This window comes from Caretta caretta, chromosome 24 (assembly GCF_965140235.1).
Source record: "Caretta caretta isolate rCarCar2 chromosome 24, rCarCar1.hap1, whole genome shotgun sequence".
In the NCBI taxonomy this organism is placed as follows: Eukaryota; Metazoa; Chordata; order Testudines; family Cheloniidae; genus Caretta; species Caretta caretta.
Window position 1 is genome coordinate 3,580,049 of NC_134229.1, and position 20,812 is coordinate 3,600,860.

At 55.3% G+C, this 20,812-nt stretch overlaps 1 protein-coding gene across 5 annotated transcripts in view; it reads left to right on the plus strand.

Moving 5' to 3' along the window:
- Positions 1 to 17,882, plus strand: part of VANGL2 (VANGL planar cell polarity protein 2) — a 45,210-nt gene extending 27,328 nt beyond the window's left edge. For 4 of the 5 annotated variants that reach the window (XM_048828449.2, XM_048828447.2, XM_048828450.2 and 1 more), the window contains 7 exons: positions 340 to 611; positions 1,317 to 1,437; positions 6,375 to 6,982; positions 9,033 to 9,169; positions 10,266 to 10,401; positions 10,842 to 11,073; positions 12,030 to 17,882. In XM_048828449.2, coding sequence (XP_048684406.1) covers positions 541 to 611; positions 1,317 to 1,437; positions 6,375 to 6,982; positions 9,033 to 9,169; positions 10,266 to 10,401; positions 10,842 to 11,073; positions 12,030 to 12,290 — 1,566 coding nt within the window. In that variant the 5' untranslated portion in view covers positions 340 to 540 and the 3' untranslated portion in view covers positions 12,291 to 17,882. The remainder of the gene's footprint in view (positions 1 to 339; positions 612 to 1,316; positions 1,438 to 6,374; positions 6,983 to 9,032; positions 9,170 to 10,265; positions 10,402 to 10,841; positions 11,074 to 12,029) is intronic. The other variant, XM_048828448.2, reaches the window with a different exon arrangement.
- The last annotated feature ends 2,930 nt before the right edge of the window (positions 17,883 to 20,812 follow it).

Sequence of the window (20,812 nt, forward strand, 5' to 3'; positions counted from 1 at the left end):
CTAGAAATCGGGGAATTTGGAAGCTGTGTTGGAAGACCTTGTCGGCGACCCAGCGGTATTTCCTGCCTCTCCCTGCAATCTCTCAGCCGGTGCAAGAGCCGCCGTCTCTGCAGCTTCTACTGTTCGTAGTGGCCGTCTCCCCATTATCCCTCCATCTTGCTGGTCTCTCTCACCGGTAGCGGATGGCTCAGGGGATTCTCTGTCAAGGCTGCTGGACTCGGACAGACCTTGGGGCTCCCTCTGGCTCGGCGCGCTGTGATTTTTAGGGAGGGTGGAGTTAGTCTGAGACCCGGTGGGGATCCCCTCCGGGAGCCTTAATTCTCTCCCACCCTTCCCCAGCAGGGCGTCGTTTTCTTCTGAGAGGAGCCCAGCCAGCTGATCAAAATAGAGTCCCTCAAGGTGACAGTCGACTTCCTGAAGGTGCCCCTGGGCCTGAAGAAGCCCGCGCTGAAGGAGGCAGCGGCCGCCTTGGCTGCTGTCCCCGTCGGGAGACCCAAGTCCGTCAACGTGGAGCGCTACAAGGCCCGGTGCTCTGACAACATGGACAACGAGTCGCAGTACTCGGGGTACTCCTACAAGTCGGGGCACTCGCGCAGCTCCCGCAAGCACAGGTGAGGGGGCGGGGGGGAGCCCTGCACCTGGGCCTGTGAGTCGGGGGAGGGAAGAGGGGCTGACCTGGCTTGGGGGGGAGGGGAGCTAAACTGGCTCAAGGGGGCTAACCGAGATCTGCCCTCAGGATTGGGGAGGGGGCGGGTGGAACGAACCAGGGTGGGGCGGGGGCGGGGGAGGTGCCTCACCCCATGTGCAACTTTAGGAGAACCCATGGCGGGGGCTCCCCCCCAACCCTGCATCCGTCCTGGAGGGGGGGCAGGGAAGAATGCCCTACTTCCTGTGTGCAACCTCCCCGTGCGCACACATCTGCCCGTGGGGAGGAGGAAGCTGCCCCCCCTTCCCCCGACCCTATGGGAGAGGGGTGAAGCCCCCAGACTATATCTGCCCTTGGGGAGATGTGTGTGTTTTCGGGGGGGTGTCAGGAAGGCCTTGTGCAGCCTTGGGAAGATCGGGACCTGGCTCCCCCTACGTCTGTCCTCGTGGAGAGATTCCCCCCCTGCTGTCTATCTTCAGGGTGGTGCATGGAGGAAAGGGAGACTCCCTTGTGTGGGGTCTGGGAGGATTCCCCCCCCCCCCCCTCCACAGCGTGCATCCTTGGGAGGGACGTACCCCATTCCCCCTCTCGGCCCACTCCCAGCTGCGTGCCCCCATCAGCCCCTGCACTTCCCCCTCTGACGCCCGGCGTCTCTCTCGCTCCCTTCCAGAGACCGGCGGGACCGGCACCGCTCCAAAAGCCGGGACGGGAGCCGGGGAGACAAGTCGGTGACCATCCAGGCCCCGGGGGAGCCCCTGCTGGATAATGAGTCGACCAGAGGAGATGAGAGGGTGAGTGGGGAGCGCCAGGCTGAGGGGGTGGGGCTAGCACATTGCTCTGGGGGGGTGGGAAAGGGGGTGTACAGAGCATCAAGGGATGGAGGCGGGGTCTGTGTTTTGCTCCTCCCTCGTCTCTGGGGTGGGAGGTGATGGGGGGGTGGGAGGAGCCTTGGGGACTACATGCCCATTGTCTCCCCGTTGCCAAAGAAACTGAGGCGGGGGCTTTGAAGCCTTGTTGCCTCCTTCACGCTGTGGGAAAATGAGAGGGGAGGGAAGGAGGACTCCTCCTGGGGTGGCTCAGCGAGGCTCCTGTGGCTCAGACAGTGGCCTGGGCGACTGGGCTCACCTCACCCCCCAAAACACTCTGGCCCCGATTCTCAGTTCCTCCAGCCCCGTACACAGGGCGGTGGTGAATGGAAGCAGGATGGCTTCAACCCCCCCCCCCCACCCCATACACACACACACACCTTTATACTCCCTGTATTCTGGGGCTACCCTCAGGGCCCCTGGGATGAGTTAGAGCAGCCTCAGGGCTGCTCTGGATTCACACTTTGGGCCCTGGGACAGCAGAGAATACCCAGAGTGCAGCGTGATCCAGCCACGGTCCCAGTCCACCCCCTATGCAAGGGGCTGGGAGCCAGGGCCCTTATCCCAGCTTCACACCAGCCAGGGAGCCCCCTTGTGCACGGGGAGGGGGGATCTTAGGGGGCTGTTTTCACCTACTTTAAGACCCCTTCAGCCAGGTAGAGGGGCCAGAGTGTGACTGAGAACCAGGCTGTTTCCCAGAGCCCCTGAATTAGGGGTGAGGCAAGACACAGCAGCTTGGCCCCTATTTCGAGAGCGTTGGCCTGGGTCCCCTGCCCTCTGCAGGCTGGGGGCTCTCAGCAGTGCCCGTGGCAGCTGACAGTGGAAGTGGCCAGGCAGGGGGGTGGGAAAGCACCGCTGGGACCGGCTCCCGGTCTTTGCTCAGCGTTGCCTGGGAAGTGCCAAACTGCAATAGCCCCAGGCTGGGTCTTGGGGGGATGGAGCACGCGTGGAGGCTCCTGCAGTGGGTCCCCACCGGCTCTGTGCACCGAGGCTCTCGGGCTGGGCGTCGAAGGGGCGCGCAGGGAGTGTGCCCCCTCTGCAGCTTCCTGGTGGGGAGCTCTGGCGGGCGCATGGCAGCGTGAGGGGACCGGTGTGTTTCCCAGGACCCTTGGCGGGGTCCCCGCCCCACGCAGCAGCCTCTGGTGCACAGGGACTCGCGTTTCCCAGCAGCTCTGCTCCGGTTGCACCTCAGGGGCTCAAACAGCTTGGACGGCCACAGTGTGGCCTGCCGGGGCCCAGCTGCTGGGAGGGAAGCTCGGGAAACCCAGCTTCTCTAACAGCAGACCATGCATAGACAGGCGGCGGGCAAACAGTTTCCACCATGCAGTCCCCTTGCCAGTCCCCGCCTCTCTCCAGCCGGCTCTGAACACCATCTCCTCGGGCCGTTGTCCCCTCTAGGAACAGGGCCAAGCCTGGCCAAAGCAGCCGCAAGGGCCGGCCCCTGGCTGGATTTGAACCGGGGTCCTGGCGGTGAAAGCCTGCAGCTCCTATTCACCATCCCCTGAGCCAGCCTGTGGAAGGGCCTGAGGTTTATTGTGTAGGGGTGAAAATTCCAGGGAGCTCCTGGACTGGGATGAGAGCAGAATCTGCTCCCCCGGCGGTTGAACGGAGTAACCCGACGGCAGTTACAGCTGTTGGTATTCTCGTTGCACCTAGGGGGTCCCCGTCACGCCAGGGGCTGTACAAACACATCACAAGGAGACCGGGTCTCCCACTGGAAGTTACCGCCCTGACCAACCAGGGGCTACAGTTCTCCGGCCTGTGCTATGCATCAGGTCAGAGGAGAGGAAGTCCCCCGATTGCTGTAGATTTAGGTCCCCTGTTTTAATCCTCCCTAAGCCAAGATAGACAAACTGAGCTCTTTTAATCTGAGTCAGTCCCGCCAACCCCCTTAGTTTGTCGTTGTGCTTTTGCCTGATTTAAATTTGTCAACAGCTGTCTGGCGAAGCAGAGCCCAGAACACAGTATTCCCTGTGTGGACTCTCCTTACTCTTCATAGCAGGGGGTGATTTTTTCGGTGTATGTTGTGTCGTTTGGGACAGGGTCTGAGCTAAAATGGAAAGAGCTACCCTCAGACCCGACTCAGGGCTCGTCTGCACCAGAAAGGGTTTGCCAATATAGCTTATACCCAAATGAAATAAGCCAGACCAGGAAAAGGCCTTTTATGCTCATGTAACTGCGTGTCCAGTGCTGCTTATTCTGTCTTAGTTTTGACAGTTAAAAAAAAATCACACCCTGAAGTGACATGTCTGTGCTGGTATGTGCTTTAAGGAGGATTGGGAGAAGTTAATTGATATTTTTTGTTATTTTGGTGGCTGATATCAATGTTTGTTTTTAAGCATTTTTTATTTTTATGGATTTACATTTTCTCAGATGTGGGAAGTTACGGAGCGGCGATCAGACAATTATTTAATGACCGTAGATGCTGAGATTCCAAAAGTTCAAGCTTTATCCCCATTAAAACTCCAATTGTCAACCTCACCTGTCAAAATACAAACAGTAAATATCCTTCAGTCAAACTCTACGATGTTCACAAGCCCCATTTTTCTCACTTTGTCCCTCTGTAAATTTTGATGCTCCTCGATGGAAATATTTTTCCTCGGTTTGTGTGTCCGGTGAAATTGACATTTACCCTTCTGAGCCTATTTTTAAGGGTAGATGTGGCCTTACTGTGCCCCCAGGAGGGGGTGACACCGACAGAACTATCTCAGGATAGCTGGTGAAAAGTTTGCATCTAAACTACAGACTTCTGCCAGCACTGCTCTGTCGGCAATCCCTGTCCCACAGAGCCATGCTGGCAGAAGCCTCTAGTGTACACGCAGTTCTGCTGGCCGCATTTGGTACTGGGATGGCTCATTATGCTCGTGGGTTGAGGAGGGAGAGGGTGATAAGCTGCACTTTAGCTGGAATAGCTTTTCTGGTATAAGCTGTGTTCACATTCGGAGCACTTTGCTGGTATTGTATAGTGGGATTCCTATACTGGTCAAGCGCTCTGTAATCGGGTGGTTTGCCCTTAGGGGAGGTGTTAGCCACGTAAAAGCCCACGCGCAGTTCTTAAGGGGCCCACAAGGGGGCGCCAATAAGGCTGGGGTGCTCCTGCCCATGAGGGGGTGCCCAGTAAATGGTGACCCCGCTACACACTGCTAATGTAAGGTCTTTGGGGCAAGACCTATCTTTTTCTCCTGTGTCCGTACGGCGCCCACCTGGTCCGCGATTGGCACTCCTATCCACTACCGTGAGAGACTAATAACCATCGAATGATAATGGACAAGGCCTAGCATTGCAGGAATGCGCTACCCCAGTTGATAAACCCCTTGTTACCGGTGTAACTAAGGCCGCCCTGTGGGGGTTGAACCGCTTTCAAGATTCCCTTATGTAACCGTGTGAGTGTATAACAAGGACATCAGCGGGCTTCTGCTCTCAGCAGCCTGCCGGCTCTCTCTGGATCCCCTCTCTCATCTCAGGAAGCATCCCAGGGGAGCGGTTGCTCTATGAAGACATCATCACAGGGTTCAGAGAGGAATTTGCGTTGGCTAATGCCCTACAGTTTCCCTCCACGCCCACATCTGGCAGGGTGCGTCGGCTTGGGGACAGTCAGCTCTGCTGACAGAGGCCTGGTTTTATGATGGGGAACCAGATGCAAGTCGGGGAAGCCGGCTGCAGTTGCCTTCCAGGTGTTTTGCCATCACTGTAAAGCAGGGGAAGTCCACTTTTTTTTTTGTCAGGGTCCAAATTTCTTGGTCAAGGTCCAGTCTCCAGAGAAAATAATAATAAAAAATAACAATCATGATGATAAGTAAATGTAAAGATTTCGGGGTCTGTTCAAAAGCATCTGCCAATCCGGATTTGTCCCACGCTCCACCTATTGACTCCCCCTGCTGCAAAGTAACGCCCAAAGGGGTAATGACTTTGCTCAGGGAGGTAATTAACGAGCGAATATATCCACCCCCCTGAGGAGGAAGTCTGGGTTTCAAGTCCCCTTTAAAGGGCTTGTGGTGAATCTGAGGTCTCCAAGCAAGGATGTGCCCGTTGTACTACCAGGCACATGCACCCAAAATAAACGTACCGAGCCAGCAAAGGTCGCCAGCGAACCTTGCCCGTGGTACCAGCCCTTGGGGAAAGGGGGTGCTATGGGTGTCAGGAGCTTATGGTGATGTAGGGATATGATTTCATTGATTGTCAGTGAGGGCATTTTGAGATGGGACTTGAAAATTAACCCCTTGGAATCAGAGGGCTGGGTGTGGGTGCTGAATTCCAGGCCCTCTCCTCTTGTGCTGAACCGGGTGCTGCAGCCTCGCGTGGCGGAGGAAGGGTGCGTGGAGGACTGGTACGTGGACGTAGTTGCTTTTCTTCTTGTTACGAAGGGGATTTGTGTGGAAAACTTTTGACATTCCCATTTCAGAGTTTATCTGCTGCTGGTCAGGCGTCACTTGTGGGGGAAGGCAGCCTGTCCCCCGGACTGGGAACGGCACAGGGAGACAGGATGCCTGGGTTCTAGGCCTGCCCCGCCCCGTGCCTCAGTGTTCCCCTCTGTAAAATGGGAACAACAATCTTGTCCTTCTTCGCAAAGGGCTTTGAGATCTGTGGCTGGAAACCAATCAACCGGATTGATTCTTAGATCTGTTGATCTGGCACGGCTGGGAGGGGAGCACGTGGCCAGGCAGGCCATGGGCATCTGATCCTTCGGGGCTTGGATGGTCTAATCCTGCAGGGCAGGGGGTTGGGTGGGCTGGGGGTAGTTCTGATCCCACAGGGCGGGGGCGGGGGGAGAGCCTGATCCAGGGAACTGGAGGGGGGTGGCGGAGTCTGTTCCCACAGGCCAGCCCCCCGTGTGTAACCCTTTCCTCCCCGCCCCTCTCTAGGATGACAACTGGGGCGAGACCACCACGGTGGTGACTGGCACCTCGGAGCACAGCATCTCACACGATGACCTCACGCGCATCACCAAGGACATGGAGGACAGCGCCCGCCTGGACTGCTCCCGCCACGTGGGCGTCTCGCTGGGCGGGGCCCTGGCGCTGCTTTCCTTCCTCACCCCGCTGGCCTTCCTGCTGCTGCCCCAGCTGCTGTGGCGGGAGGAGCTGGAGCCCTGCGGCACGCCCTGCGAGGGGCTCTTCATCTCCGTGGCCTTCAAACTCCTCATCCTCCTGCTGGGCAGCTGGGCCCTCTTCTTCCGCCGCCCCAAGGCCTTCTTCCCCCGCGTCTTCGTCTTCCGGGCCCTGCTCATGGTGCTCGTCTTCCTCCTCGTCGTCTCCTATTGGCTCTTCTACGGCGTGCGCATCCTGGACTCGCGCGACCGCAACTACCAGGGCGTGGTGCAGTACGCCGTCTCCCTGGTGGACGCGCTGCTCTTCGTCCACTACCTGGCCGTGGTCCTGCTGGAGCTGCGTCAGCTCCAGCCCCAGTTCACGCTCAAGGTGGTGCGCTCCACCGACGGGGCCAGCCGCTTCTACAACGTGGGCCACCTCAGGTGAGGGGCGGGGCGGCTGGGAGGGTGAGGGGGACGTCGCTGCCTGCGCCAGCGGGGCTGGGGGGGAGGGGGGGAGAGTGAGTGAGTGTGTGTGACTGCCCCCTGGTGGGGGAGAAAGGGTGTGTGTGTGTGTGACTGCCCCCTTCTAGGGGAGTGAGTGTGTGTGACTGCCCCCTGGTGGGGGAGAAAGGGTGTGTGTGTGTGTGACTGCCCCCTTCTAGGGGAGAAGGGGAGTGAGTGTGTGTGACTGCCCCCTGGTGGGGGAGAAAGGGTGTGTGTGTGTGTGACTGCCCCCTGGTGGGGGAGAAGGGGAGTGAGTGTGTGTGTCACTGCCCCCTGGTGGGGGAGAAGGGGAGTGAGTGTGTGTGTCACTGCCCCCTGGTGGGGGAGAAGGGGAGTGAGTGTGTGTGTCACTGCCCCCTGGTGGGGGAGAAGGGGAGTGAGTGTGTGTCACTGCCCCCTGGTGGGGGAGAAAGGGTGTGTGTGTGTGTGTGTGTGTGACTGCCCCCTGGTGGGGGAGAAGGGGAGTGAGTGTGTGTGACTGCCCCCTGGTGGGGGAGAAGGGGAGTGAGTGTGTGTGACTGCCCCCTGGTGGGGGAGAAAGGGTGTGTGTGTGTGTGTGTGTTTGTGTGTCATTGACCCTGCCCCCAGGGGGGTCAATGTAAGTGAGTGTGTATGTATGTGTGTTACTGCCCCCTGCTGGGGGGGGAAGGGGAGTGAGTGTGTGTGTTTGTGTGTCATTGACCGCCCCCCCGGGGGGGAACGGAAGTGAGTGTGTATGTATGTGTGTGACTGCCCCCGGTGGGGGAGAAGGGGAGTGAGTGTGTGTGTGTGACTGCCCCCTGATTTAACTGGGAATTGGTCCTGCTTCGAGCAGGGGGTTGGACTAGATGACCTTCTGGGGTCCCTTCCAACCCTTATATTCTATGATTCTATGATTCTATGTGTGTTACTGCCCCCTGCTGGGGGGTGTCTGTATGCCCCATGCTTGGGGGGAAGAGGGGTGTGTGTGTAAAGTGTTGCTCTATGCTAGAGGGAACTAGACCTGTGTGTGTGTTTGCACACACTGCTGCCTGCTGCCATCTCGGAAGGGGGGGTGGCGGCAGTGGTGTGTGTGTGTTTGTAGGCATGCCCATGCATTTTGTACCCACATCTGCTTGGGGGAAGTGCGTGTGCGCGCCCATGAACGTTCCTGTGCTACCATCCCCCGCTGCATGGATCTGCACCCGCCGGCAACCGTGGCATTTGGTCCAATAAAAGATATTCCTCACCTACCTTGTCTCTACGGTAACAGCCTCGTCCAGACCATGTCTCCTTTAGCTCCAGCTGCAGGGACCTTTCTGGGGCCTGTGCCGAGTCCCCTGCCCCTGGGTTGTAGTGAGGCTTGATAGGATTAGATTTTTATCGGTAAATATCGGTAAGCGTCAATTTCACTATCCACATGCAAACACACCTGGGAAAACATTTCATCCAGGGTCACTGAAATTGGCAGCCAGGTCAAATAAGAAAAATGCTGCTTGAGAACCTCGTAGAGTTGGAGTTAAGGAGATTTACTTTGCCTCTTCTGGCATGGGATGTTGACATCTCGGTTACAAAGCTTTGGCTTTTTGAACTTCCAATAACTGCTGTTAAATAATTATTTTCTGACCTGTCCGCCCCCACTGCGTCCTGCGATTGTGAAAATAGAAATCAATCAAAGTCTTTACAAACGCTTAACCAACCATGGAAAATTATCCCTCGAAATGCTAAAACAATCAAAGTTGAGGTCTAGTTGTAGTCACCGTACAGGGGCCGGCTGTCGGTCAGTCTGTACTGTGGTGGCTGGTATATGCTGCTGCCACTGGACAGACAGCTCCAGCCCCGTGGCGTGACGTGTCGATGCGTCCTCTCCCTGCGATGTGTGGCTCAAAGATCCAACACATCATTGTCTCCCTTTTGTTCTCCCCCTTCTGTGTACGTGCGTCCCCTCCCTACCCCACGCCCCCCCGGCAGCGCGAGTCTAACCTATTATCTTGTATCCCTCCCCGTACCCTGGCTGTGTCTCTCGCAGTATCCAGCGCGTGGCAGTGTGGATCCTGGAGAATTATTACCATGATTTCCCCGTCTACAACCCCGCCCTCCTCAACCTGCCAAAATCCGTCCTGTCTAAGAAAATGTCCGGGTTCAAGGTGTACTCGCTCGGCGAGGGTGAGCTTGGGTCTCTCTCCCGTCCACCCTCCTCGCTGTCTCTTCTTACTCTTTGTTTCCCCACACTCTGTCCGGCCCCGGACCTTGCGGTAGCTCTGTTGACCTTAGTGATGTTACAAGGGGGAGTGAAATCGACCAGCTTACTTCTCCCCTTGCTCCCAGCCTGGGCTCTGGTTAACAGGAGCTGATTTTATTTGATAAAGCTCCCTTTTATTACCAACTTTCCTCCCCTCCTTTCTCCTCTGCCTGAGCGCGGGATTATTCTCTGTCTCTCTGGGAATTGCTTCGGATTTGAATGCGTTTCTTCACACCAACACGGAAGTTTTATACCCGACCTTTCGCTCCCCCCGGGGGCAGAGATTATTGGTAACTTACCGACGTCACCTGAACTGGTTTAAATGTGTCTAAAATAGGGGACTCACACCCGGTTAACTAGAGCTGGGTCATTAAACCGATACCGTTTACTGACTAGACAAGGTTTTGGGGCAGGAGGCCTGAGGGTGGGATTTTCGGTAGCCTGTTAATATTTGATGTGTTTGAAGGTAGGCTCCACCTAAAAACCTGGGCAACGGGCATGTGTCTTTCCCCCTCCCCCTCTCCACCCCCGTGCCATTCAGATCTAGCTCCAGACCAGGGGTTTGGATCCAGTGTTCTGGTGCCAGACCAGGCTGCAGCACTGATGAACGAAGCTGCAGAGACTTAAAACCCAGCAGGTGTCTTCCCTGCCTCCGGCTGCAGCGCGAGTCCACAGCGGCTCGCTGTGGCCGGTGAGCTCGTTGCACAGGGTGCAAGCCAGGCGGGGCTGAGCACGGGTCGCCGGGGTGCTATAAGGTTGGGGCGCTCCCGGCTTTCGGAGGCAGCCCGGGGGATGGGCCAGAGCAGGTGCTGCTTGCCAGTGGCTCTGGAAAGCTCAGCGGGGTGCTGCATGGCATGCCCTCTCCCCTGCCTGCGTTAGTGGCTAGTTCCCGCTGCAGAGGCGCCCGGGGCGGGGAGAGGCGCTACTGAGCACAGGGCCTGGCGGGAGCGAACAGCGACTGCTCCGGTGAGCTCTTCCCCCCTGCGTCTAACCCCCCCCCCCACCTCCTTCCCCTTCCAGAAAACACAACGAACAACTCGACAGGCCAGTCCCGGGCCGTTATCGCCGCGGCCGCCCGGCGGCGTGACAACAGCCACAACGAGTACTACTATGAGGAGGCCGAGCACGAGCGCAGGGTCCGGAAGCGCCGCGCCAGGTACGGGAGTCGACGGGGGTGGGGGGGTGCAGTGCCCCGTAGTGGTGGAGGGGAGGCAGGGCTGGGCTGGGGTGACTGTAAAGGGGCTTCTGTCCTGAGGCGGCTGGACACAGGCAAGCCCTGTGGTTCTTCCCGCAGCACGGCTCTCGGCGTGGGAGGCGGAGAGACCAACTACGTTAGCATGGGCTGCACATCCCGCCTGGCCGGGGACACTTCCCCTGAGCTTCTTTGACCCACAGCAGGTCAAATCCCCCTGGAGTCCTCACAGGTTGGGTCGTGACTGGGGATTGAACCCAGGACTCTGGGTCTATGAGCAAGGTCGCCGCTCTCTGAGGCGCAGGGTGCCTTGGGCCAGCCTGGGGCAGGGGCAGGCTCCGGAGCCTCTGCAGGGGTTTCAAGCCGCGCCAGCTGGGTCACCACTGCCTCCTTTCTCCCGCCAGGCTGGTGGTGGCCGTGGAGGAGGCCTTTACCCACATCAAGCGGCTGCAGGAGGAGGACCAGAAGAACCCGCGGGAGATCATGGACCCGCGAGAAGCTGCCCAGGCCATCTTCGCCTCCATGGCCCGGGCCATGCAGAAGTACCTGCGTACCACCAAGCAGCAGCCGTACCACACCATGGAGAGCATCCTGCAGCACCTGGAGTTCTGCATCACCCACGACATGACTCCCAAGGTAGGTAGGCGGGCGGGGGTGAGAGGAGGGGTAGGCTGGGGAGCTCGGGCGTCGATGGGGGAAGCCCCAGTTCCCCTGGGCCAACCCGAACTCACCCCTGTTCCCTCGACCTGCAATCCACCCCTGGAGACTTTTCCCCCGTGAGAATTACTTCTGCAGGCTCATGGTCAGACCATGAAACCAGAATCCATGTTAAACATGGATTCTGAGCTATTGCCTCGTGCCCCTTTTCTCCTCCTCCTCCCCATCTTGGCTGGCTCTGGGGTTGAGGGTCCGTCCATCACTGAGGTAGCTGAGCTATGGGTGAGAAGTCCAGCAGCCGAAAGCCCTGGTCCCGTCTACACCGTAGGACTGTATTTCAGAGCCTGTCGCTCCAGCGTCCTCAGCATTGGTAGACACATATTAAGTCCCCAAGCTGTGATGCATCTATTGCAGTTCAACACAACCCTGCAGTAGCTTTGTTCCCCAGCATCGCCGTGCATCGGCCACGTAGGCCAGTCCCTCCTTACCGGGTTTGTACCCGTGCATGCTGGGAAGATCTGGCCAGCTATCCCGTACTACCTCGGCCTCTGGGGGCAGAGAGAATCGTGGGTGTCTTTTGCGTGGTGCCGTGCACCTTGGGAGAGCCTGCCCTGCGGAGGCAGGAGAGCTGGATAATGCGGTTGGAAGGGGCCCTCCCTACAGTCAGAGCCCTGGATACAGCTGGAGGACAGGGTTAGAGGTCGAGGCCTGATGCCTCAGGGACTGTGAGAATCCCTTGGGCCATGTTCCACTGATGGTTACCAGCTCAGGTTCTGGCCCCAGCACCTCTGCCGTTATGATAAAAGTCGGGCAAGCAGATGGTGGGTTTCCATGGCAATGCTGCGAGGCCTCCTTCTGGCCTGACCCACCAGGTAGCCAGCCAAAGACCACTATCCATTGAGAACGCCCCTCCTGTCTCTTCTCCTGTCCCCCAGGCCTTCCTCGAGAGGTACCTGAGCGCTGGGCCCACCATCCAGTACCACAAAGACCGCTGGCTGGCCAAGCAGTGGACGCTGGTCAGCGAGGAGCCGGTGACCAATGGCCTGAAGGACGGAGTAGTCTTTGTCCTCAAGCGCCAAGACTTCAGCCTGGTGGTGAGCACGAAGAAGATCCCCTTCTTCAAGCTTTCCGAGGAGTTTGTGGACCCCAAGTCACATAAGTTCGTCATGAGGCTGCAGTCGGAGACCTCCGTGTGAACTGCAAAGGGGGCGGGTTGGGCTATGAGCTTATGCCTGAGGAGGAGCAAGCTCCCTCCAAGACTCTCCCTTTTTTGACCGGAGCTCAGAGAGACCACCATGCAGGGAGAGCCCTGTAGGAACCTCCCGGAACCAGCGTGCATGTCCTAGGGCTCCGTCTCCTCTCTCTGCCCTCCTCCATCTCTGCTTGCCCCCCGTTTGGGGGTTGGGGGCAGAGCCCTTTCCCCTTCCCATCTCTGCTGTCTCCAAAACCCAGATTCTTGTAGCAACCTCCCAGGAGGTCGGAAGGTGCGTCGTGCGAAGGCTGGCGTTTTCGCAGGAGGAAGATCCCTCATTTGGTGTCAAAACTCAAGGGCTACTTTTGTTCCTTCCTTCACCAGCATCTCCAAATGCAGCTGGGTCCGAGGAACCTTCTCAGTTTCCCTTTTTTTATTACTATCCCGATCCTGGCCTTTTTTACAACTCCCCCGGATGTTTGGAGTTTGTTTTGTAAATTCCCTCGCGCGAGGCTTTTGGAGCATTTGCAAGCGTCCCTCCAGTATCGTGGCTGCTATCGAAACCTCCCTGCTCCACCTGCGGGCAGGAAAAGACGAACTAACGATGCCGACTCTCTGGTATAGGAACCTCCTCTTTGGCTCTTCTCTGGGGTTTTCCAGATCAATTTTTTAACAACAGCGAGAAGACTAGTTTTAAAAAGTTTTTTAAATAGGGATTTTTTGTGTGTGTGCTGATCTCTGTGCTTTGTAATGGAATCCTGTGTTTTTTGTAAATAGTGACTCAAACCGGCCCAGTTCCGCTTCCTTGACTAACTGGGTCCAATTCCTCCTTTACACCAAGGGCATCTTTACACCACTCCGGCAGTGTAAGGGGGCCTTAAAGTGGATGTCAAGTAGGGTTACGCCGCCGGAGTGGCATAAAGGGGCCTTTGTGTCCAGGAGAATCAGGGCCCCCCCCCTCCCCCCCCCATGATAAGGTTGGTGAATGTGCTGCATTGCAGGATTTGAGCAGAGTGACTCATCCCCCTTGTGCCGAGGCCTCAGGCTGTTCTCTGTCTGGAGGCTGAGCTTGGGTTTAGCAGTTGGGATTTACAGGAAAAAACGCACCTAATCTCTCCCATGCCCTAGGAATCATCCCCAGCCTCGGGCGAGTAAAGCCACTGTGACTCTTGCTTTTGTTAAGGGTCATGACAGCAAGGTACATGCCTAACTTTACCTCTTTAAGGTACTTACGTGGCCCCCATCACCACAGCGTCTGGGGGGCTCACAGCTCCCCTGTGCAGTCGGGCAGTGCTGTTGTCCCAGTTCTGCAGCACAGGTCGGCGAAGCCAAGTGACTTGCCCAAGGAATCTGTGGCGGAGAAGGGGCTCAAACCCAGATCTCGCAGGCCCAGGAGCCTAACCACTAGCCGATCCTTCCTCTGATCCCCACCCCCAGCGGGTGTAACCCAGCGTAGGGCCATTACCTTTAAAGGAGCTCTGCCGACTTTACCCGCTGAGATTCTGGCCTGTTGATGTAAGTGGAACTGCTCTTGTGCTGGAAGTCAGGTGTGTGCTTTAACGGCCTTGCTGGTTCAGGGCCTATCGTCACACGCACGTTTGGTGCGAAAACAGCCCCTCCAACTGTGCTCCTGTAACTGCCAGCAAACAAGTAATTGCTCCCATGAACGCTGCAGTGGCGAGCCTGGCTGCTGTAGACTGAGCTAGGTTCTCTTCTTCCTCCTGCACCATCCACAGAGCCTGGCGACAGCATCTTCGGCCTTGGTTCTCGGCGCCCCGAGCCTCGCACGGCCCCTCACGCTGGTGCACAGCCGGGTGTAAAAGGCTCCCCCTCCTGATCTGGCAGTCTTTTGCCCTCCCTTTGTACTGATGACCCAGGGAGCTGGAGAATCGGGTTTTTTTGTCTCCAGAGCTGGTGCGGGAAGGGGACAAGCATGCAGAGACTGCAGCTGGTTCCCGGGGCTGGCCGCAGCTAATGAAATCCAGTTTTTGGCTTTGTTACAAACGGAGCTGGTTGAATCTAGAGACGAAGGCCTCCAGGTCCATTTCTCTTACGCCCGCTTTGTAGATTGAATTAGTTTCAACACGCCAGCTGGCCCCCTGCACGAACAGGGCTCTTGTCCACAGAAGAGGGCTAAAGCCAAGTCACATGACTTAAAAATAATTTTTGCTTCCTCCTGGCAAACTTTGTCCTGGTCTCCCCCTTTAATTTTGTTTCTGGAGCAGCATCACTGGGCGTGCATCAAGGGCCCAATCTGGCTCCTGCTGGAGTCTCCAGAGGCCCAATTCCTGACCTTCCTGCCCCTTCACGCCAGCTCAAAGCGAGCGTGTGAGATGCAGCCGTTCTGATCCACTGGCGTCTTACACCTGACTTTGCACATGCCTCAGTGACCAGGGCCCAGACCCTGCCGACTCCTAGGTACACGCTGAGCTTTATGTCCCGTTGGGCCTGCTCCTCTGCAGCGCCCGGTGCAGTCATGAACGCGGGTCACTAGTACAAAGCGAGGGCAAACCAGAATGGTCATGCGTTCACACCCGTCGCACTGGTGCAGTGCGGGTCTGACCCTGTGCCTGTCGCCATCCGTGGTCATGCTCCCAATGACTTCAGTGGAGCAGGAGCAGGCCCAGAATGCACCAGGCACAGGGTGACGGAGAAGTGGGCACAAGGGGACCGATCACATGCACAAGTGTCAGGATCTGAGCAAGGCCAGGTGCAAGGCTGCGGAGGATCGGGTCCAGGGAGAGTGCGGGGGTGTCTCTCCCATGTCCCCAAAGATTCATTCCTTCTTCCCTCCCGTGTCCTCGGGAGCCCGGAATCAGAAACCTGCAATTCGTTACTGTGCCATGGCCTCCCCCTTGGTACCGAGTTCTCCCACTCAGCTGGTGCGTGCGTCTGGAACTCCCCACCCAGTGGATACTAGAACTGGCCGGCCGTCTCTCCCATGGGCCTGTATGAATTCTGCCTATGCCAGCTTCAGTGCTGGGGAGGGGCCTGGGCTAGACCCGCCGCCTGCCCTCCCCAACTGCAAGTGGCAACATTACGATGGGCCCCTCGCTTGGCGGGTTTTCGTCTCCCTTTTTTTGTTTGTTTGTTTTTTAGGTCAAACCAACACGAAGTCTTTTTGGTTACAAATACCTCACGGGTTTTATACTGGGTCCTTTCTACCGTCTGTGCCGTTGTCGTTTGCAAAAGGATGGCTATGTGTGTTGGGTTTGAGGAGAACTCTGGGGCTGTGTGAGGGTACTCAGAAACGTCGGGTCGCTGTAGGGGTTGGGGGGGGGTTGTAGGGCTCGCCAGGTTTTGTCACTGTGATTTCAACTTTTTCTTTTTTTAAAGCACTAAGATTATTAAAGGGCTGTGATTTGTTGGGGCAGGAGGGGAAATTGATGCTATTTTGCTCTTGAAGTCAGATCTGTGGTTAATTTTTTTTCCTTTTATTTTTAAAATTAGGGGTCTCCCCTCCCCCTCCCGGCTTCCATGCTGTTGCTCAGAGGTTTACAATCATGGTAACTCCCTATCTCTCTAACAGCCTCTGGGATGTCAACTGCCTTTCTTTCTGAGCTCAGATCCTCCAGGCTAGCCCCCCAGCTGGTGCGAGTTGCCGTAACATCTGTCCATCAGTCCGCCTGTCAGTCATAGGGTGTTATTTTGCCACCCATCACCATAGTATGTGGGCACCTTCCACATAAGATCAATAGCAAAGTCCCTAGTGGATTTTATGGCCTTTTTCAGGGTCAAAATTTGGGCTTGGGGGTAAGTTGAGCCCAGCTGTGGATCTGGGTCTCCAAGTCTGTACAAAGATACTCTGATCTCCTCTTTGTCCTGTTCTCTCACTGTTATTTGACTTCATAGAATCATAGAATATCAGGGTTGGAAGGGACCTCAGGAGGTCATCTAGTCCAACCCCCTGCCCAAAGCAGGACCAATCCCCAATTTTTGCCCCAAATGGCCCCCTCAAGGATTGAGCTCACAACCCTGGGTTTAGCAGGCCAATGCTCAAACCACTGAGCTATCCCTCCCCAAGCCTACAGTGCCCAGTATTCCCTGGAGGTCTCCCGTCCAAGTACTAACCAGTTAGCACCAGATTCACCATGCGTTCAGAGTTTGCCCTATGCTGAGGTCCGTGCACCACTAAGCCCTTTAAAACAGCTTTGGTGGGACGTCACTGGTGCAATTGCTCTGTGCAAGCCCCTCTACACAGCAGGGGAATTTCACCCCGTCTCTTTCTTCCCTATTCCCAGCATCCTCTGTGCTTATCACCCGGGTCCGATTTTGTTCTTGGTTACACTGGTGTAAATCTGGAGCAACATCAGTGGAGTCACTCTGGGTTTGCACAAGTGCAGCTGAGACCAGTCTGACTGTCTCTAGTCTTCCAGGGCTTTTAACCCTTTGTTTCCATCTCTGTTCCATGCTGCTTTGGATCTCTGTACCTTGGCATTTCCATTACCACACCAAGCTGCCGGCTTCCCCACCCATCCCTGCTGGGTCATCTCCCAACATGAGATCCCACTCCCTTTGTTTGGCTCAGTTAGTGTCTTGGCTCTTGTCCTCTCGACTTCATTTCCTTCCACCCTTAGGCCAGATTCTGATCCCAGTGACACTCATGTGGAGTCACGTGAGGAGGGTCACTGGAGAGACTCTGGATTGACACCAGTTCCACTGAGATCAGAAACCGGCCTCCAACTTCACATCCAGATTCCGATATCAGTATCATGGCACGGAGGTCAGTGAAGTGACTCTGGATTTACATTTGTTTAATCATGACCAAAATCTCGGGCCCGATTCCTCCTTGTCCTGCACCTAGCTTTACACCACTGCATAGCAGGTGTCAGCGACGAGACAAAGCGCAGGACAACCGAGAATCACAGCCCATCGCTCCAATCTCTCAGATTCCTTAACATCCTCCACCTTCCCCTAGAAAACAAAGCCCTGAGCTGTAAACCCTAAGCGTCAATATTCCAAGGACAAGAGGATCCAGCTAAAACATCTGGATCATTGAAGATGCTTCATGCACACATCTGCTTCCATTACTGCTACCTTCCACCAGCAGGGCGATTCCCTTACCATCACCATTTCTTCTCCTCCAGAGGATCTGTTAATCTGTCCATCTGTGTGTCTCCTTTCCTGATCCTCCAGGGGGATCTTTCGCCGACATGGTTTTATGGATCGGTCACCATTGCTGTGAGCATCTTGTCACGTTTCCGTGTGCACATTTACAGGGGGAGAGTTGTTTGGTTTTTTTTTAATTTTTTTTTAGTTAAAAAAAAAAAAAGACAAAAATACTGACTCTTCCGTGGAGTGCGATTGTAAATGTAGAGGCTTTAGGGGTTTTGTTTTTCCACTCTGAGTTGAGGGAGAAAAAGGTTTTGGGGTTTTTGTTTTTGTTTTTTACAGAGCTGATACCTTGTGCATGCGTGTAGAAAATTGTAAAATGTAAAATTGTTTTTTAATATATAAAAAGTTTGGTTTTCCAGTTTGCAGTGAATCTAAGCATTATGGCCATGTTAGGAACTTTGGGTTTTTTTCATAAATATAGGAACTAAAACTGTACAAATGTTTTTTATATAAAATAAACACATTTGACATTTTTCTTTTCCTTCTTTTGCCTGTGACTTTGTTACTAAATTGAGAAATAGAGATTTCTCTACACTGGTGGTTCTGAACCTGTACCATACCAGTGCCAATATGGGAAGGGCGGCATGGTCCAGACAGGCAGTGTTACCTAGTGGTTAGAGCAGTAGACTGGAACTTTGTTCCCAGCTTTGATGCTGGGTAACCTTGGGCCAGTCAGTTCCCCTCTCTGTGCCTCAGTTTCCCCACCTGTAAAATAGGGCTGATATTGCCAATAGAAGAAAATTCTGGCAGGGCTATTAAACCTCATGCTTCAGGGCTTAAGCTATTCTCTAACTATTTAGCAGTCAGGAGGGAACCTATCATGGGGGTAGAGTATCTCACCTCTGCCTAGGGCGATGTTTCTTCTACCTTCCTCTGAAGCAGCTGGTGCTGGACCACTGTCTGAGATGGGATACTGGGGTAGATGGACCATGATGGGTCTGATTCAGTCCGGCAGTTCCTAGGTCCTTTTAAAGATCTAAGCAAGGGAGCTCCCCCCACCTCTTCCTATGGGAGACCATTTCCCAGGTAAAGATCTCAGTGTCCGCATAAACTCTGATGGTGTCAGCTCTGTGGGATATAAACTCTGATTCTCAGCTGCTGCCTACACCACAGTGCTGCGGCTGTTGCCATTGGGCTGGACACAGGCAGAGGCGAGGGGAACAGTGTTCCCCCCCCCCCCCCGCATTCTTGTTTCCTGTACAGTCCGCCTGTTTCTTTTAAAAACACCAGCTGTGGGTTTGGGTGTGTGCGTAGTGGGGGAGGAGATGGGGTGATGGAGGGAAGTTGCTTTTTTCCTCTAAGCTCATGCTGTGATCATGGGCTACGCAGACTTTTTCCAGCACGTGCAAAGAGTTTCAGAACAGACTGCTGGGGAGATAGATCGTGTGGAACAGCAGAGTGTTTCTTCAAACATGGAACAGGAACGGACCTTCTCCTTCCAGCTGCTTAGCCACAGCTGCACTAGGGAGTTTCTGCCCTGTAACCTTGCCTGCTCTTGCCAGACTTCCGGTTACAATTTTAAAGAAACAGGACCCAAGGGCACAGAAGGCCAACTTCTCATTTACACTAAGGCTTTGGCTACATACACAAGCAAACTGCTTTAACTACACTGGTATAATGAACATTGTACAAACCCCTAGTGTGGATGCAGTTACATCCGTCTAGGTTATTCCCATAAATGTATCAGGCCTGATTTACACACACAGTTTGCATGGGTATAATTATGGCCTTGCCTTCACTGAAGTGTTAGCTTGAGATATAACTCAAGGGTTGCCCTGAACCCCCCCCCTCCCCCCCCCCCCACGAACTTGCCATGAAGACAAGCCAAGTGTTGGTTGGGCAGGGGTGGGTGGGGGTAGTGTAATTGAGAATCGGGTCTTTTGGGGGTATGGTTAGTGTCATCGTTTCCCTTGTATAGCCACAAAGACTCAGATCTTAAAATAAGAACATGCGATCGGCCATACTAGGTCAGACCACTGGCCTATCTAGCTCAGTGTCCTGTCTCTGACAGTGCCCGGTGCCAGATGCTTCAGAGGGAATGAGCAGAACAGGGCCATTATCCAGTGATCCAGTCCCAGCATCTGGCAGGCAGAGGTTTAGGCACAATAGGAGTTAGGAATCGAGGAGCTCGCACCCTTGCCCCAGTTAGGAGCCTCAGTGACTTGACTCAGTCTCCTGGCCCAGAGCGGTCCACCTACGCAAAGCAGATCCCTTAGTCAGTTTCCCTTGGTGTGTGAACCAACCTACCCAGAGGGGGGAAAGAACCGCTTGAAAAATAGGAAGGTGTGATTGTAAAAAACACGCCAGTTAGCCGGGCTGGGGGTAGCTCAAGCTACTTGTAATCGGTTTTTACCGGGACTGGATTCCAAGCCACTGTTTTGGCAAATCCCTCTAGATTTGTTCCCTAATTTAAAGGTGGTGAAAACAAGGTTCCACTCCCCCCATGACCAACGGGAATGGTGTTGTGACAAGGGATGAGAAGAAGATATTTAACTAAAAGGGAAAGCTAGGAAGGTGGGAGAGGGTGGAAAGAATGGGGTGGGGAGTGAAAAGATAATGAGGGAAAGATTTGGCGTCTTCTGGATGCCTTCCTGAGCACTGCATGGCACTGGAAACATCCTGTATTTTCTCCTATTCCCCCAGGGCTGGCTCATTCCAGGAGGTGAGCTGGGTCTCAGACGCCCTCCCCACCCAATCCATAGCAGCCCCTTACCATGCCCAGTGGGCCTGTGCTGACAGCCAGCATCCCCCCATGTGGGTCATTCTGAGCAACGTTCGTCTGGGCCATGCCTCGAGCTGCACAGCTGAAGCTCCTGCCCCTCGTTGCTCCGCTCCCGTGTGGCCTTTCTGAGCAAAGCCAGTGAATTCGCTAACTGAGCTCCATTAAGGCAGACGCAGAGGATATGTTTGAGATGAGACCATGGGGCAGAAATATAATTGATGGAGAGATTGCATCACCGAGAGCGTGTGTTTTCCCTCTCGGGTGGAGTCTCCCCTCTCACTCTGCATTATTTTTTCCATTGCACCTTTGTTGTTTGTTCCCTGTGAACTTTGCCACCTACTCTCGGACATTATTCTTCCAGGGTGACTCTGAGTGTGAGGCTCCCAGGCAGCATACTCTGGGGGACAAAGCGCTTGGCAGGCCTGAGTGCCGGCCCCAGCTCGGCTCCAGTCACTCTGTATGACGTTAAGCAAGTTGTTTCCTCTCTGCATGCTTCCGTTTCCCCAGCTTGGAGATCTCCAGTGGAGTAATGGGGATTTGCACTAGCTGGGGATCTGGCCCTAGGACTGTTCATTACAGGGCAGTTGAATGGGGAAGGGGACTGGAGCCAAAAGGAAAACTAGAGGCCAGAAGGGGCAGCGTAATTCATGGAAAAGAACAACAACCAACCAACCAACCCAAAAAAGCAT